Source organism: Trachurus trachurus (assembly GCF_905171665.1).
Source record: "Trachurus trachurus genome assembly, chromosome: 5".
NCBI lineage: Eukaryota > Metazoa > Chordata > Actinopteri > Carangiformes > Carangidae > Trachurus > Trachurus trachurus.
The window spans coordinates 33,668,316-33,688,078 of NC_139896.1; the positions used below are offsets into that span (position 1 = coordinate 33,668,316).

The 19,763-nt window shown below is 39.3% G+C and overlaps 1 protein-coding gene across 1 annotated transcript in view; it reads right to left on the bottom strand.

The window, feature by feature from the left end:
- Positions 1–10,171: 10,171 nt before the first annotated feature.
- The window catches only part of necab3 (N-terminal EF-hand calcium binding protein 3), a 41,748-nt gene continuing 32,156 nt past the window's right edge, over positions 10,172–19,763 (bottom strand). The window contains exons 10-14 of the mRNA XM_083971046.1: positions 19,500–19,553; positions 16,607–16,719; positions 16,094–16,171; positions 14,682–14,773; positions 10,172–11,111 (exon numbers count right to left, since the gene is read on the bottom strand). Coding sequence (XP_083827172.1) covers positions 11,083–11,111; positions 14,682–14,773; positions 16,094–16,171; positions 16,607–16,719; positions 19,500–19,553 — 366 coding nt within the window. The 3' untranslated portion in view covers positions 10,172–11,082. The remainder of the gene's footprint in view (positions 11,112–14,681; positions 14,774–16,093; positions 16,172–16,606; positions 16,720–19,499; positions 19,554–19,763) is intronic.

A 19,763-nucleotide genomic window follows, 5' to 3' on the forward strand; every position in this document is an offset into this window, starting at 1 on the left:
ACAAAGAAAAAGTCTGTCAATATTGACTTAAAGCAGAAGTAAGCGATCCGGTCGTTTTGGCTAATGCTGCGTTCCAGGCAGGCTTTTGAAACCGTAAATTACAGCTTCACGTCACGACTTACGACTTACTTTTCCGACCTGTTTTACCTGTGAAAGTCACTATAACGGCCACTCGTAACTTCCGACCCGTGAACTCGTACCAGATCGAACTGGTACGACTTCACAGGTCGGAAAAACACGAGTTACGGGTTGCCTTGAACGCACCATAACGTCTTGTCAGCCGATGGAGTTAGCAGCCCTCGTCATGGATCTATTGGTCGTAGTCCCTATGTCACACAGCCCTTCATGCCGTTCTCTCTCCTCATTGGATAAAACTTGTCGGATACGAGAAAAGTTTTCTCCTCGGCTCAGAGCAGAGTGACTGACAGACCCGTGTTTCGGTCCAAACACTCTATGTAAGTGATTGCTGTCGGAAGATATAACTATTTAAGACTTATATTAACACAAAAATATCGCTTACTTCTGCTTTAAATGTCTTTATTTATTTATTTGAATTTAAATGAAAAAACTACTGCTCGTCTTATAAATGGTTAAGTAAAATATTCTATCCAGTATTTAGATGGTCTACTTAATTTTGCATTAATTAGCTTTAGCTTTATATAATTTTGAGAACATTCTCTAAACCTGCACTATAAAAAGCAACACAACTTTTTGTGCCATTTTCTCAAACACTCTTAGTATTTTAGATATTTGGTTTGTGGGCCACTTTCCTCTAGTTTGGCTCTGTAGAATTCCCATAAAACCTCATTATATAGATCTGCAAAAGATTCTCCTAAAAGAGGTAGATATACTTTTACAGAAAAATAATCCATATCCAAATATGTTTATTGTTTCTATACAACTTCTGAAATTTGTTACAGATTTTCTGAGAAAGAATATAGAAACAAACTCTATGGTTCCACAGCTCAGTCGGTTGAGGTCGGGGCTCTTCTCAAAAGCCACACAAGTGTTTTTTTATTATTATTTTTGCGTCTCCTCTTTGTCTCCTTGATGTTGTGAATCATTCATTGACTGCTTTTGAAATATGCAAGAGGCATCTTTGAATTCAGGTATGAGGTAATGAGGAGGCTCTTGGCAAGATTGAATTATTCTAAAGTGGGTGGAAGTTCTGTCATGTATAATACATAATGTTTTTCCCATCTTTGAAGTTAATTAATATTCGAGTCAGTTCACATTGAAGATCATTATTCAAGAGAACAGTAAGATGTTGAGGATGATTGACTTCAACGGTTACATTAGTCATCATGTTTTACTTCAAAGAAGCAAAAACATTAATCCAATTCAAAAGCCATCAGGCAGAAGTGAAGTGCAATGTAATCTGTAACCACAAGGTGGCAGTATCTGATCTCATTTGTTGAAGTATGACTGCGCAGTTAGAAGATCCGACATCCTGCTGACTTGTTGCACCAGGCTGCAATGAAGAGGAAATGCCCAATTTCTTTGATCACAGTCTCCCAAATATTCCACTCTGCCTGTACAAATCATGGCTTACAGTATGTAGGATCTCTTCAAACAGAATTTGAGCACAATGTCATCCAGGAGAGAAAAACTAGACTAGATTAACAACAGTAACAATAGAAATGATCGTAATTTGGCCCAATAGCTTAATCTATTGCAATGCAGCACATTTTATCATCTTATAATTCAGTATTTTGTGTCTACACTATTCATATGCAAAATCCCCAAAGTATCTTGAACTGAAAAACAATTTATCAGAGCAGACTGTTGGTAAATATAAACACTCAAGTGCTAGTCAAATTATGAAACTGATAATTGAATGCATTGATTGAGAAATGCACTCAGTGTATGAGTGGACAGTAGTGCAAACATTAGGATACTTTGTGTAATGAATGGTAGCAATAGTACACTGTGATTACAAGTCCTATCCTAAATATTTTACTAGAGTAAAAAAACAAGTGAAAGAGTTTTATAGTGTAAAGAGTGTTTTTCCATTACAAATTATGTTACTGAGTATTTTAAGGGTTATTTATGCATTAATGTTTGAGCAGCGTTTTGCTGTTGTAGGTGCTATTTGATGTATTCTACAGTTCAGTGTGTGACTAATTGTCTAGTTGCAGTTCACAGTTCAGCAGCCATAGCTCTCAGTGGTGAATAACAAATCTGAACAAAAGCAGCTACGGTAGTTTGGCTTTCTGTGTAATAAATTGTCTTTGTTAGCAAAGATCTGAAAAAGACTGATTACAAATTGCATTTACTTATCATTAGTTAATCTAAAAATGAAATATGACTCATGCTTTGTAGATGTAATTGTGTGAGTCAGCGTGTGTGCCAGAGTCACTGTTGTTGTTTATTTCTGTGCCTGTCTAGTAGCAGGATCGTGACGTTTGCTTTGTACCATCGATAATTCACTGAGTGGTTTCGTGCTGTGACTAAGATGCTGTTTTTCTATTAAGCTACTATGGATCTGTACATACTGTCCCTTCCATACTGTGGGAATTCTGTATAGTGTATACCGTCGGCCTATGCAAGAGTATTGAGTGTCCTCTGTTTAGGCATGGAGCTGTTTACAACTCTGTCTATTGTGAGTGCTCTTGGTCTTGTCATCTTGCTCTGTTCTGCGTCAAAGATGTTCTGTTGGTTATTATTTTTATTAGTTGGCAGCTAAGTGAATCTGCACAGAGGAAAGGGGAAAAAGTAGAGTCAGCAAACGTACACAGTTGTGTGTGTGTCTGTGTTTACTGGGGACAGAGGGGCAGTGTGTGGTGAGTCTGCTTTTGCTTCTTTCTGCTAGTTTCCTGGCAAAAAAAAAAAAAAAAAAAAAAAAGCTACTACACAATGTTGTAATGATTGTGGAGAGACTGGTTTAATTATGTGCCTGGTTTCTGTCCCAATGTCTCGCCGGAGGCGGCGTAATGGATGTCAGTTTAGATTCTCGTTTCCAAAGCTTGTCTCATGATGCCTCAAAAACAAGCTGCAGCATGCAAAGCAGAGACACAGAAAACATATTTTTTCTCCTTCTTTCGCTCCCAACCGTCCCCTCTTTTCATCCCTCAACTCTGATTTCCCCACTGCTCTGACTCCTGTAGTTTCCATCATCTACTTTTATAACAAAGACTGAATCATACACACAAACACTGAAATTGATAGTTTCTTCTTGCTACCTCATCTTGCTAAGTGTGTGTTTTTACATCTAATTGGTTTCATTTTATGAGTCATAAGTTTCCCACATGGTAGAAGAATTACATTTAACAATTCACTTCAATGACCTTTGAATATGCAGCAGCTTTGTCACAATACCTGTGATAAGTTAACTGATCTTGCATTATGTGTTGAAACATAATTAGCCTCAAATGAATCTGTGGACACGTTTCTCTTTACTTGCTGCAGCATGTGAATATGTTACATTCAAAAAACCTAAATGATTCATTTGACATTTTTGGGGAATATGAATATTTGCTTTTTCACTTGAAGAGACAACTGATTCTGCTGTTGTGTTTGTGCAATGAATATATATATATAGCATCTGGTTAGCTTAGGGTACAGACTGGGAAAGGAAGTCACTGCACGCCTGAAGCTCTGTACAAACATAGCAACATCTGCCCACCGGCACCTCTAAAGCCAGAGATATATAGACAACCAGCTGTCTCTGGAACATAATTGTCAAAGTGCTACACATGTTACTGGAGGATGAGGCTGAATTTCTTTTCCCTTTTTTTTCTTAGTTAGAGATCACAGCTGAAGAACTGACAGCGGTGCCCCTGCAGATGGTCTGTGAGTCCCACATCATGAAAATATTTCTCCAGTGTTAGAAGTGAAAGTTCAGAAACACCAACCAATATTTGCCAAGATGTTTGATGATTCGCTCTGTTGGATTAGTCTGCTCATTAAACACCACAACACTGAGCATTTCAGTGCAGAACAGCTGGCTGTCCCTGCACTGCCCCCAGTGTTCATGTGCATTTTGTATCTTGAGGTCATGTACTGTTAATTTATGTGGGCGAGTGCAACTGACACTCTAAATGTCTGCATTAGACAGCTATTATCTGCATGCAAACGTGTAGTTAAAAGCAAACATCTTTCCTTTAAAAATCACATACAATTGCCAGTCTCTTTGCTAAGCTAAGCTAACCAGTAGCTGGTCATATGAGTATCTGATATGAAAGTGGTATACTCTTGTGAAACTGAACATTCCTCGAAATGTCAAACTGTTCCTTTAACAACTGGAGTGTGGTCCCATGTGCAGCTTGTGCAGCTTGTTGTTCCGTTGTAATCTGAATACATTTCACAGAAAACAATAAGCTTCTTCTGAATGATGAATAGGTTACAGTATAATAATGTGAAGTAGATAGTAGCTGCACAGCAATACAGTATGTGCATTGGATTACTAAATAATACATCTAATGTAGCCTACTGTACAACAGCAGCTGAGTGTGTAGAGGGTTTCACATAATGATATATAATCAAGATGGTTTTGTTCATCGTGAGAGGATAAGAAGTCGACTGTAAACAAAGGGAACAAGACCAACCGTGTGCAGCCACTCAGTGACACTGTGAGGACACTTAGGCACAATTGGTCTTTGGCCTAAATGCTAAAATGCTCTCAATGACAATAATGGTGCTCTCCATCTTGATATGTTATACACAAGCAGCAACCTCTAATGCTGAAAAATTAAGCCATCACAGAAGTACCAAAAACCTGTACCTCTTCAAATGGCTGCTTGAGGCTGGCTCCAAAAGCAAATCGATCCCCACAGACTCCTACTTCAACTTTACAGCAGAAAAAAACATGCTTCTTTTAAGCTAATTTCCTCTGACCCTGACAACTGATATTGTCTCTTCTAAATCCAATAGTAAAGGAACATTATAAATCTGTCAAATAAATGATTCATATTATATTGCTGGCTTCTCAATACCAACTCTGTGTTAATTCAAGCCCATTATCGCAAAATATCACAATCGAAAGAGAGGGGAATGCTCTTAACAGCTAAGAATGCAGCTTACAGATTGCGCTGCCAAAGGAAAGGAACATCGTGAGGGTAGTTCCGATGTGAAATGTGGCCTTCAAATCATGTTCAAATGAAGGAAATTCATGGTGACTTATCTATCTGCAACAAGTGAGGACTGCAAATTTCAGCCTGACATTCCTAAATACACCATTATCACAGGGGGAAACAGTTTGTGATAGCCTGAAATGTGTCTGTCAGATCCAGTACCCAGGGCCGTAGCTAGGAATTCTGGGGCCCCTGAAAGAATACTAAAGTGGGCCCCTGACTTTATCACTTTTTTTCTTAGACTACATATGTTTTGATGCTAATGCAGCATTACTATGAGTATTAGTCAGAGTCTAAGCAGAATAATTCAGTCATACAAAGATTAGACTACTGGGGTTTTTTGTGGGCCCTACTGGGCGCTGGGCCCCTAGAATTATCATCACCTTTCTCCCCTATACAACGGCCCTGCCAGTACCCTCTGGATTTGTGTCATGGTTTGCCTCCTGTTTGTCCTGCTTATGAAATTTCCCGTGTCTTGTCTTCCTGTGATTACCTCATGTGTCTCACCTGTGTTAATTGCCCCACCTGTGCCTCATTTCTCCCTCGTGTATTTAACCTCAGCGTTTGCCCCTTGTTGACTGATCTGTGTTCATCGCCTGTGTTTATGCCAGCTTCTGTATTCAATCGTGCGTTTGTTTTAATTTCATTTTCAATAAATCATTTCTTCATCCCACCGTACTTGGTTCAGAGTCTCTGTCTCTCTGTCTGTCTCTGTCTACTGGGCCATAGGGAACTGGCCATAGGGAGCTATCATTGTTTATTTCACCTCCGCTCAACATGATGCTTAAATTATACGATTGCGCTGGAGGATCGGCCAGAGTTCAGTTCACAGAGAGACCGAAAAGACATTGGAGTGATAACTTAGTCCCATGCTGGACATGACATGACAATGAATTCCCATTCTTTTGATATAACACTCCATCCGTTTCTTTCTTTTTCACAACATCACATCTCTCTTTAGAGACGTTTCCTCCTCCCGCCCTCTCTCCTTCTCATTTTCTTTTTCAAAAGCTTTTTGGCAGCATGCTATTATGAACACTTAATGTTCCTCAAGGTCAGAAGTGATTTAAAGCACTAATTGGTTTTGAGGAACTACTTCTGCTGCAAGGGGCTGCCATCAAAACACAATCCAAGACAGGCATAAAATGTAGCTTTCATATTTTAGCATGGAAAAAACACACAAAAAACTGCATTTTTAATGTAAACCATTCTTATCTTATGAATGCAATTAGCTTGGGAAAATAAACGGCACTATTTAGCAAAACCTAAAAGTCAGTGTGAGGAGTCTCCATGTCAACGAGGGTGAGTGACTCAGTCTTTCAGAGACAAGACGTCCTCTGAGCATATTACCTCCTACACAATAAAGTTTCCAGGGTGAAAAGAAACAGAGAAAGTAAAGCACGAAATAGCACAGCAGCTGCTGCTTTGGCACCTTTGGCCTCCAGTTTTTGGATGTCTCTGAAGATGAGTTTCACAAAAAAATTATTATCCGGTGCCCTCTTTAATTTGCATGTGTCCTATCTTTTTGTTTGTTGTACTGTACATTGACATCTGTTGACATTGTATATTGTACATCTCATTCATGAGCAAAACACACACATTATAGTTATAACTGGATTTATGTATCAAATATGTTACAACACTTTTATTTTGCCATGTGGCTTTAGAAAAGTGTGTCTGCGAGCTAAGTCACATTCACACTATCTTTTAAAATATCTAATACAGCCATCTTGTGCTGTCGTATTGACTTTCTTCAAGGTTTTCTGCCATTGTCAACAGAGAGGTGACACAAGCTTTGACTTTAAATACCTTCTGTGTGTTGCCCTCTGCACAATGAAATAACTAAGACAGAGAAATAGGCAGGAGGAGAAATGATACAGGACAGCAAATCTAATTTGGTCACCTTAGGGTTTGGCTTTTCGCTCTGGTGACGTGTGTTTGCGCAAATGAGAACCAAGGGCACTTGCCTGAAAATGAATTTAAAAAAGGACTCTTTTTTTCCACTTCTGCTAAAGGAGGGGTGCACTGAGAGGCGGCAGTGTCATTCAGAGGACTGTACCGTTTGAAATGACTGCACAAGGTCTGAACCTTGACTTTGGCTATTCATCGGTGTCCATGTTTCACAATCAGGAGACATATAATAGGACAATACTGTGTAGCTAGAGTGAATAGGTTATGGAAATGTCCCTAAGTGTTTAAAAATGGTTCATATTTACACAGAATAAAATCCAGTAAAAGGCAAAGAAGCTGGTTGGCGCTCACTGAATGTTGTTTCAGTACCATGTTGGAATGTTGAATAACTGTTGTGGCTTCTATGTGTATGTTTTTCATCCATCAGGGACGGCAGCAGCAGCAGCAGCAGCAGCAGCAGCAGCAGCAGCAGCACCAGCATAGAAACCCTACATTGTGTGCAAAAATGGAAAAGATGCTGTGCAAATCAACCCCTACCGTATCTCAGAGACAGACAATAAATCAGGTATAGAATATTAATAACGCAGCATCAGCTGTAACAGAAGTATTGTATGTGTCGCAGCAGCTTAAAGGGATAGTTCAACATTTTGGCAAATTGGCCCATTGCCATACTCCCTATAGTTTTAGGAGCAGGTTTGTTACCTTTAATTGTCGATGCAAGCTATTTTTAGATCGGCGGAGCAGAGCCGCGAGCTGCCCACTGTGCCCAGAGCTACACTACGGAGGCTAATGGAATTTCTTGATTTCTCATCAAATACACAATCCAACAACTCCAAAACGCTCTGGTGGACAAGTTGTGACCTGCACATTCACCACGCTATGAGATAATAACGGAACGTTACGAGACAGAGTTGTTTTCAAGGAAAATGCAGAGACTACTTGCGACGGGAATGCGCATCAGCTGTTTTGCATGAATTTACCTCGAAAACAACTCTGTCTCATAACGTTCTGTTATTATCTCATAGCCTGGTGAACAGGTCACAACTTGTCCACGAGAGCATTTTGGAATTGTTGGATTGTGTATTTGATGAGTTTGATGAGGGAAACCAAGAAATCCCATTAGCCTCTGTAGCGTAGCTCTGAGCAGCTCGCGGCTCTGCTCCGCCGTTCTAAAAATAGCTTGCACCAATTAAAGGTAACAACCCTACTCCTAAAACTATTGGGACTGTGGCAATGGGCCAATTTGCCAAAATGTTGAACTATCCCTTTAAGAAAAGGGGCATATATTTTATAAAATGAAATAAAACACTATTTGTTACAATACTTTTTTCAGCAATAACAATTAAATCTATTTATACAATTGTTTCATTACCTCTATATAATGTGGTTTTCGTCGTTAGTGGCAGAGTATGCCATTCCTTCCCTGGATTCAATTACATACCTCGGGATGAGACATTAAGCAAATAAGAGCAAAGCATTTTCTCTGAATGAATTGTGCTTTATACGTAATGTGTTTTATTATGCTCTATACAGTTCTTTTATTGAGTTTCACAGCATCTATACTGTATTCATTATCAGGTGTTTCTGGGAGAAGAGTTGATACAAAACAAAATAAAGACATTTCATCACAGTGAAATGTTCCCATAATGTGTTTTTTGTTTAAAATAAATACATTACTGTTCATCTGATTGTGGCATCCACTGTGCATGAAGTGTTTTTTTCTTTTTTTTTCTTCGCTTCCTATAATTCACTGTGAATTGGACGCCCCTCCTGGTAACAGATGTAGTGGTGACACATGCCCCTCAAGGTTTTGAAGATGTGAAAAAGGATGTGTGGCTACATGTCCTCCAAGCCTCATCTACATGGCTGCCCTGATGGCCACTACATATTCATTCTGCCTTAGCAGCAGCCTGCCCAACAGGAGGCTAAAGATGAGAGGGTTTCAATTCGCCAGCATCAATCATGCAATCAAATATTACAGGCCCAGCAATCAGTGCAATGATGTGCCAGCCCCTGTGCCTGTGTGCACGCTTGTGTGTGCAGTCGCACATTTGGCACAAACAATTTCAGCAATTCCAGCAATTATGCGTTCCTGTCATAACAAGATACTGGCTGTACAGAAGGACTTTACATTCAGCTATTCAGAGCTTGTCATACACATAGACTTCTCCAGGCCTCGACGTGTAGCCTCAGGTCAATTCACAATAAATTTGTATGTGCAGCATCTCCTGTCTGGTTTGGATGCTGCAGTGTGCCACTGTTACATTTGCATTTCAGCCCTTCTGTTGAATTGGAAGGATAAAATGTACTGTCACATAAAGGTTTCCAACCTGGGACTTAGATGTGGCTAAATCCAGTTTGAGTCACAAAAACTCTGAATAAATTTCAAGTGCTGTCTTTATGTCAAAGTGTTGAGAGACATTCACAGCTCACACAACACTGATGAACAAAATCACTGACAGAGATGAAGGAAAAGTTTCTGTGCTCCTTATCTGTGAGTCAGATTATTAGGCTAAACAGTGAACTGCTCCATTCAGCTGCAGAGCTGGGGTCATAAATGTGAACGATGGTTTCTCACACTATCATTTGATGCATCATTCGGGCTGTTTGGATTTGGCTTGCGATTTGAAACCAAAGTACAGCACACCAATGATGCCTCAATACCACTGTACTGCTGCCAGCATCCCCTGTGTTTTTATTATTATTATCAATAATTATAATATTTGTGGAAATATTGGTCTTTATAATAAGATAAGATAAGAATGACTTTATTAATCCCCAAAGGGAAATTCATTTGTCTGTCATTTGCAGAAGAATTCAAAAGCCTGATGGCTGTATGAAGAATCTTCTGTATCTCTCAGTCCAGCAGTATTTTCCTGTCGTTGCAATATGTATATACTATGTATATATATGATGGAAAAAGACGGAAAAAAGCTGTGTCCACACTGAAAATTCAGAAGCATTTTCACTTGTCAAAACAATTAATAGCTTTAATAGTTTATTAAAGTTGCTTTTCAGTTTGTTTACAGGTATAGGCGTTTATTACCAAACCAAAGCACAACAGAAATATGAATATATCCGAGATCTAAATGTACAGATGGAATGAACTCTATCATGATGAAAATAAATACAAGATACCTTAAATATATTTTCTCTTTATAATGTAGTGATACAAGAAAATCGCACATTTTTTACTTTTACATTTGAGACCAAGACGTTGTCTCAGGCTGAAGGATAAGGAGAGGTAACTAAGAGAAAAAACTGACCACTGTATCTAGCAGTACTGCAGATAGATGTCAGGGCAGGTGTAGCTTTTATAATAACAGCTTTTTTTCTCATTCTCTGCACATGACATTAAGGTAGCTAAAGAAAAGAAATACAGCTCTACAATATCATACAACATTATACAAGCCAGGATCTAAAGGAACTGTTCCTGAAAGCTCTTGGCCACAGTCATCAGCATGCATGTTGAGGCAGCAGTAACCCTCCATCTCTCATCCTCTTTTCTTTTTCAACCACTTTAATTTTATTCACCAGTAAACAACTCCTCACAAGCCTAAAACACTACAGGCGATGTCATTTTCTTCCCAATTCACCAGGACTGATGTAGTAGCCTACACCAGCGTCTTCTTGGCTTTTCTCCACTGAAATAATTATCAGACAAGTACTGCAAAAAAGGAGGCCATAGCACAAGTCAGGGTTGTGAATAAAAACATAAATGAAAAAAAAACTGGCTTTTGCATTGCAGAAAATCAGTCACTTTCAAGTCTATAAATTGGCTATAGGGTGTCAACTATCCCTTTGATACAAGCGGCACAATAATGAGCAGTCGAAGTCAGAGGAACATTAAAAGATGCTGCTGGAGAATGCTGGGTGACGCCATTGTCTCTGGCTCCCGTTGCTTTCAAACACATGGATGCCTTTTGAATTCTTCTGTGTGCGTATGAGCATTTAAATGCATGTGTGTGTGTATGTGTATGTGTGAGTATGTGCGTGTATGTGAGTGAGCGTGTGCATGCAGGTGGGTGGGTTGCTGTGCCGATGTGTCTTTGTCCGTGTGACAGTGTAGGCAGTAGATGTGACGTTCTGGATTCACTCGTTAGTTGTTAGTCATAATCCACCAGGAAGCTGAGGAAACACACACACACACACAGAGGGAGAGAGAGCGAAAGTTAGGTCACTTCACGACAGCCTGCTGTTTAACTAACAATTCATGACTCCTCAGGGAGTCATCAGGCTACATTTACAAATCATTAATCTAATTTACATTTTTATTAACCTCCAGTTTTTCCAATTTATTAAGCTAAATATTTATATCAGCCAACAAACTAATATGATTTGCGTCGTTTGAGGAAGGCAGCAATCAAAACAGGGCAACTGAAAAAAACACAGAATATAATATAATATTCATATTATATCCATTCATATAACATTCTGCGCATTGTTCCCTTGTTTAACAGCTATATTGTTTTTACATGAACGTCACAAACACAGGGCAGATACAAAGCAAATCTAGGGCAGTATCTGCATTTTTTCTTTTCTTTTCTTTTTTTGACCAATCAAAAGTGTGGCACTGGTTGGTACTGCTGCTAAAATTTCCGGAGTTATTGGGCTTTTTATTTTGCCATCCATCCAAAAAAGCACAGTGAAACCAAGGCAAAGTTTAGTGTCTGCAAAGAGTACTGTACTCCCTACATTCTATAATTTACTCTATAATTCCATTGGAATAAAACCAAGGCAAAGTGTCGTATCTGTAGCTAATACCAAGCCAAAGTGCAGTATCTGCACCAAAGCCAAGGCAAAAGTGCAGTATCTGCCATAAAACGGTCAAAATTGGTCAGAAAGACAAACTACAAAATACATTTAATTCAGTCCACCTTTATCTAATCAATTATAGACTTGGTAGTTATTCATAATTTGATGCTTAAACCTGACAATGAAAAACACAAAAAGCTGTTTTTCTCAGTTTGGCATTTTTACAGATACTGCACTTTGCCTTTGTAGGGCAGAAATGATCTTACAGTATGTTTAACCTGGTGCTTATTTTTAACCTGACCTTTTCAGTCAGAGAAAACCACTCACTCGCTACAGCCCTTCCACAGTTTCTTGGTTGGTAATCAAAGAAAGTTGGACAGGACAACCATGTTCTTAAAACACAAGGCTGTAGGGAAAAAAAAAAAAAAAAAAAAAGCGGAGCCAGTGTTCAGTGACAGTCAGCGGCACAGACAATAATAGCTGCAGGTAGGAGCAGCAGAACGCTGTGATTTATTTATTTTTCTATTATTGATTCCAGAGTCAACTCCTTCCTGTGCTTCTGACGTGCACCTCATAAACTATCCTCCTTCTTCCTCCCAATCAGTGCATCACGACTGCACTCTTATTCTCAGCGGCCAAACGCCTCTGACGCTCAGGGGCAAAGTAAGCCACTAATAATGTCTGCACTGAGACCGGCAGCGTCTCAGAGCAGGCAGATGAGTTCTTTCTGCAAAAAGCATCTTGGTGATTTAGTTTTAGTAGACGAAGAAAAAAAAAACCCCTCAAAACTCCATCAATGCGCAGGAAGGTGAAGCATCAACACGCCAGGACCAGGAACTGGTCTGTTTGCATCTAATGATGAGTGATAAAGAAGCTTATTTCCAGTAATTTTCCCCATGAGGCTCAACACTTTATACACTGGTGATGCTGAGGTTGTATTTCTCCGACTCTGTTTACCAACAGGAGATTTTTCTGTGCTGTCTGTTTATATCTGCTTTCAAAAATGACCCATATCTGATTCCTGTGTTTACACCAAAACTCTACAGTTTATGTCTGACACAGTCGGCGTGCCCGCATGTGAATCACAGATGTGGAAGTAAACAACCATGTACAGTAACCTAGCAACGATCACAACCCCTCGCAGCCCACGCAGCAAAATCACCATCTGCAATGGACGCAAACAGGCTGAAGTAATAATTAACGCCACTGTTTTCTGCATCACATTTTTTAGAGGGCCTACAACAACTTAATCAAATGTCAAGATGAGAGAGAGGAGTTATGATTGCAGCCGGGGCTGGAGTGGCAGTGATTCATGCTGCTCTCCCATCGATCCTGATGAGGAGTCAACGACGCGGTGACAAGAAATAAGTAATGTGCGTCAGATGTAAGTCACGTTGCCAAGAATACGGTGCCTATCTCATTATGCAAAATGTGAAAGAACCCAACAAAATACTTGATACTCTTTGTTTTTACATCCTGTATTACTGATCTGTGCATGTGAGCCATCACCGGATTCAGCAAACTTTGAAACAGATAATGTAAAAATAGTGTTTGGGGAAGAAGATCCCCACTTGGATCTTCAGTTCATCAATTATTTGCACTTCCACAGTAAATGTCTGTTTTGAAAACATTTTCTACCTTCAGACTCAATAAGCAAAGTCCCAAAGTGTTATTGTCAGGGGAGGAGGGGGGATGAAAACTCTGGATGCACCCCCGGTTTCCACAGATGGGAGGTTTTAGTGCATCCAAACATATCACCACACACCAAAGTATCATCACACAGCGGACACTGAGCCAAAACCCCAAGAATCTGGAGACACACACTGATCAGTCAGCACATTAACTAATCATACCTCTGAGCTGAGCAGGAGCCTGTGTGGGAAAGACTGTGACGCCAGGCCAACATAATGATCTATAGCTGCGCCTCAATTTAATACTGCAGACTACTTCTAGAGAAGTTTTTTTCAAAGTAGTAAACCCATGAAAGTGTTTTAGCATGCATACTGTATTTAAAGGTACATTGTGTAGGAATTCCTCCCATCTAGCGTTGCGGTTGTATATCGCAAGCAACTCAATCGTATTTTTCATGCTGCATTCACGTGAAATTGGGCAGATGGCAGACGGACGACAGCCGCTGCATGTAACGGCATAAACAAGCCTCTATGTAAACAAGTGGTCCGTCAGCACGAGGCAAAACAATACACGTGACAATATGTTGTCATGGTGATTGTTTACCTGACCCAAGTTTTACCGGCTTTCTCTGGACTTCTGTGACTAAAATGACATCTGGTTTGTTACCGACGGCCGTCTGCCCGACTGCACATGAATGCAGCATCAGTGTATTGTTGATGGGGGTGATTACTGATTAATGGAAAACATACTTTTGAAATAGTCGATTTTCGTGAATAGATAACAGGAGAAGTTACACAATGTCCCTTTAAAAACACCAGCAACACTTGAATGTCCAGAAAAAGGCTGAATAGCAAGTCAATGATGCTATTTCAAAGCTATTCTAAAATGTGGGGATCCCTGACATGGATGCTGCAAACTCAGTATGTCATTTTCAAGTCTGCTGTATATCCAGGATACATTTCTAAAGATGCTCTTAAAAAGACGATGAATTTCTGCAGAGGAGAAGCAGGGCTCTGCTTGTGTGACCTCACAACAACTCTGAGAGCAACAGAAAATGTTGACGGCAGTTTGAATTGTGAGTACCTGCTCCACTTGTGGGAGTTTTGGGCTGAATGTGCACTGACTTGTCTGGAGAACAAAAAACTGGACTCATGAATTATGCAGGAACAACCAAATAAGAAATATCTGTGTTTCCCACTGCAATAAAACTGGCACACTGTCTTTCTTTACAGACGTTAAACCACACCTATGTGAGCTGATGTCACAGTAACAAGGTACACACTGACACACACACACACACAGTATACACACCTGGCAGCAACATTGTAGATACCACTTCAGCATCCTCCAGCATGTCAATGACGCAGCGCTGGAAATCTTTACTGCTGTTGGACTGCAGATAGCTAGAGAGACAGACAACAAAGAAGCAGAGCAGGAAAATGTAGCATAAAGAACAAGAAAGAGAAAAGGTCAGAACGAGCTGACTTGCGTATCAGTTTGCAAAGAATGCATGATAAGCAAGACACTATAGGCAAAAACACTGTTTTTCATGCACTGATCAATTTTGAGATTTTGGGCTATTTTTCTTCTTTAACATGTATTCTTTCAGAAAAGTCGGGGGGAAAAAAAGGTAGAACATCCACATTAAGGTGGTTATTTTACTTCATTTAGTCTCTTTTGTCAGTAGATTTCTCCTAAATTCACCAAAAGTTAACAGCCACTGTGACAAACTGTGCTGTGTCTGTTGTCTGACCCATGTCATGTCAGGTATCATTGTAAAGCTCTCTCTCTCTCTTGAACATTTATGGAATTTTACAATACTAGTCTTTAAAGGCCGTTTTCTCAAAATGAGTTTTTCCTCTGAGTCCAAAATCTCCACTTCAGCAGCACTTAGAGACACCAAACCTTCCAGTTTGATCCCTGTCTATATTCTGAAGGTTTTTACAGAGGGGATTGTTGATACAGTATATCATTCAAAGCCTGATTTATACAACATTTTATTCCTAAAAACAGGCTGGTGACAGTATTTTCTCATTTACAGAGTGATAAAAAGAGATATCCAAAATCCCCTCTGTAAAAACTTCAGACTCTCATATGTCAACAAAATAGGGGCTTTATCCATTTTTCAGATTTTGGTTCTGGAAATGTATGCAAATTAGCACATATTTCATTAGATATTGCCTCATTTACATAAAATTGGACAAAACTTGTAATGCAAAAAATATATGTCTTAATGTAAGTGATAAACTTGGGAAGTTTCATGGTGATATCTGTTATTTAAATTTTTTTTACCCTATTCACCTGTAGTGTCTCTCCTTAATTCTACTAAACAAGTAGTATTTCAAAAATCTGAGCACAAGTTCTGAATGACAGATTAATATATTCATTGATATGTATATGGCATAGATTCCATTTGAAACCATGTTATATGCATCCTTTGTGTGTGTGTGTGTGTGTGTGTGTGTGTGTGTGTGTGTGTGTGTGTGTGTGTGTGTGTGTGTGTGTGTGTGTGTGTGTGTGTGTGTGTGTGTGTGTGTGTGTGTAAAAGAGCACGTGTGTGTGCGTGCTGAGAGATGGGCCATCTGCTCATCTTCACTGGTGGGGAACATTTCCATCAAAAAGTTAAGAGTGCCAAATAAGTCTGCCAATATCTGATACACACACACATTCATGCACACACATACAAACACACACACACACACACACACACACACCATACTGACCTCATCCAGGAGATGCGGTCTTGCCAGAACTCATACATTATGTAACACGACTTTCCCGGGAGCTTGTGAACGGACACACTGACAGCAGGATAGAGAACAAAAGTAGAGTGGGGCAAGAAGAGGATACAAAGTGTAAGTGAGTTTTCACTGGGCGAGGATAAATCACATCAAGAGTTTGACTTCTTTGAAAGATGAAGAGATAAAAGTAGCCAGGGAGAAAAGTAAGAAAGACAGACAAACCGAGCGTTAGAATAAAACGTAACTTAACTTTTCATTAAGTTATAAGTTGGGGAAATGCTAAACTGACATTAATGTAAAACTTCATTCATTCAACTTCAATATATAATGTAAATCAAACAAGTGAATGCTAATCCTTCCATTTCACTCATGAACATCTGTTTCGACAATTTAAACTCCTGATTCGACGCTGCCTCAGTGCTCATGAAGACGTCAATGCAGCAGAGCCTGACAGTGCTTTAAAGAGATATACTGAATACAATCAAAGACACTCACTGCAGGTTGTCAGAGTGGGCTGAGGTGGCATCAATGTAGCTTTTCAGAACTTTCTGAAAGTTGTCCAGATCTTCAGTGGTCACTGACATCTGCCTCTGAACCAGCAGGATGTTCTGTGGATGACACAGTGAGAGACAGAAATGAGGGATGAAGTGGGCTGACACATTAAACAAACATTGTCAAGATGGAAGAGTTTTGAAAACCCCTGATGGACGACTTGCTGTACCTTCCTCAGGGTACATATATCACCGTCCCTGACAAACAGATGAGGTATAAATAAATATATGTCATGCCTCTTTGAATTTATGTTGCAAGCTCTGACTTTAAGTCCTTTCAGTTTTGTTTGTCATCAAGTGGAAACAGCTGCGTGAAGAAGGACGGAGACGAAAACTGAAGCCAGACAGTGGAAATCAAGGGCCTCTTTTAAGCTCTAATGAATCAAAAACCCTGAAACTGATTATTACATAAGAGAGCACTGAGGCTAGACTTGAATTATAATAACTATGTTGCCATGATACCTCATCAGTGTCTTTAAGTGTAGCTTGTCACTGCTTTCATCTAATATATTGACAGTAGAAGCAGGATATGCTATTTACATCTCAACCAAATCTGAACACACAATTTATTTGTCACATTTCACCCCCCTCCGGGAAACTGTGGTCCCTTATCTGGCATGTGGCCTACCAGTGTACCACATCCACACCCCGCCCTCTTTACATGATCAACAATACAGTGCTGTGAGCGCGTCATTACTGCAGTAAAGCCTGTCTTATGTTTTCCTTTCACTTCACTCACATAACAAAAACCCAAGACTTCTGAGTATCTCCACTAGAAAAATGGAATTTAATTCGTGATGCTCAAAGTGTTTAAAAATAACAGTTAAGCGCTGAACAGTCCACAGATGTCCCTGGGGAGAGTTATCATGATATCAAAAATAGTAACTAAGAATACAGGAGGAAAATAAATTATAGTCTCCTTTGTTGTCTTTGTTTTAGAGGTAGATGTCTTGAAACAATCTGCCTGAGCAGACAACATTTAATGTGAGGAAGAATAATACGCAAATCATCTCCACTATTAACATACAGCTATTGAAAGAGTTTCTGAATACAAATATATTGGACTTTGAATCGACGACAAAATCACCTTCAAACATCATGTATCTAATCTGCTAATTAAACTAAGACAAAAAATAGGCTTTTTCTACAGAAACAAATCATCCTTTCCTTTTCACTGCAGGAAGAAACTTATTGAGGCAACTTTCATGTCAGATTTAGACTATGGAGACATCTTATACAGGCATGCATCAGCTACAACTCTACATCCCCTTGACACCTATATCATTCAGCCCTGAGGTTTATTACTGGCGACAGCTACAACACTCATCACTGTGACCTGTATTCCAAAGTTACAACAACTCACTAGTATATTTTAATGCAGGTCTCTATCGCACACACTCAAAAGACTGGCTCACACTGCAGGTTCCCTCTGTTAACACCCAACTTGGAAAGACCAGTTTCTCTTACTGTTGCACCTACAACCTGGAACACTCTGCAAAATCATCTGAACCTTACCTCACTTTTATCAATAGGACAATTTAAAACCATAACCAAATCTTATTTGACCTCTAACTGCTCCTGCTTTTAACTACACCTATGTTTCAATTTATCCTTGTATTGTCACCTTTAACTTCCGGTATTCTGTTTTGCTTTTGTATGTTTCAAATGTCTTGTCTTCTGTCCTTATATGTTTTGTGTTTCATCTTGGCTATATTGTAAATGAGGTTACTCCTCAATATATCTCCAAGTTTAAATAAAGGTTATGAAATGAAATGAATATATGTCCTTTATTAGATTTTTCAATCATACAATTATGCATTGTTGGATTTTGTCACTCAGCTCCTCCTCACAAGGAAATCTACATTCATTAGTTTTCATATTGGTAGCTATCTAGGACTAGGTATTATAAAAGCCTAAAAGAAATACACCTAGCCCATATGGAAACAGTTAAAACAGACTTTCACTTTACTGCTGTAGTGTTGGTAATTTCTTTTTGTGAAGATGTTAAATCAGACCCAAACTAGCCGCTTCTCTCTCATTTTAAAGTGAGGCCAGCAAACATCAACTGGCCCTTGCTGCTCACTGCTTGACATTTAAAATGAGGACAGTGAACAAAATGGATGTCTAAAATGCAATTTCAAGAGAGACTGATTGCTTGGTGCAGCTGAAAAAGACTTTAAATAATATCATGTCAGCTTTGGGAACATACTCTAAATGCTGGAGGCAGAGAGAATCAGAGGAAGCAGAATATCTGGGGAGAGATTTATGGGAATATTGCAATCATGATTATGTTTTCATTAGTGCATAATCACCTGAAACTAAGAATCATGATATTTTAATTTGCTTAGAATGAATACTTCGTACCTGAGGAGAAGCTGCTCACGATCATGTTTCTATTGAACATAATGGACAAATCCAATCCCCGGCTCTAGAAAGAGTCATATTTTTATGTTACCTGAAGGCCTTGGTTGGTGGCAATCTCCAGCCTGACCACTAGGTGCCTCTAAATCTGACACACGGGTCCTTTCGATATTTACTTAGAGGAGAATTTTGCTAGTAATTTGATATTTTTGATTAACTATTGTGATACTGAATCCCTGGTTTTTTATTTAGATAATGTGCATTATGAATGTTAAATGATCTGAGCTGAGTTAGGACATAAGGATGACAGAAAGACAAAATCTGAAAACACTGTTCATCAATTATCCACCAAAGAAAAAATTAAATAAACTAGAGATCTAGCCAGTGTATACCCAGTCTAACCAGTCTGAGGGGAGGTTATTCTCTATGGTGGTGACCATTGCAGAGAGCAAGCTTTGCTCTCAGTGGTGACTTACAGACTTGTACGTGCTGGCCAGTGTGTCTTCTTTCAGTGGCTCCAGCTTAGGACTCTAAAACGAAAAAAGTAAAACACATGAGAAAAAGCTGCTGGCTCTGCTGAACAATTGGCTAATTAGTGCTGCCAGAAGTATGGATATAAAGTACTGTAATTAAACCACTGAACCAATGTCTGCATGTGCCTTCACAACTTTTCTGCCAGGATATTTGAAAAATATTCTATAAACAGAATGCATTCAGCACATGTATCTGAAGTATAATTT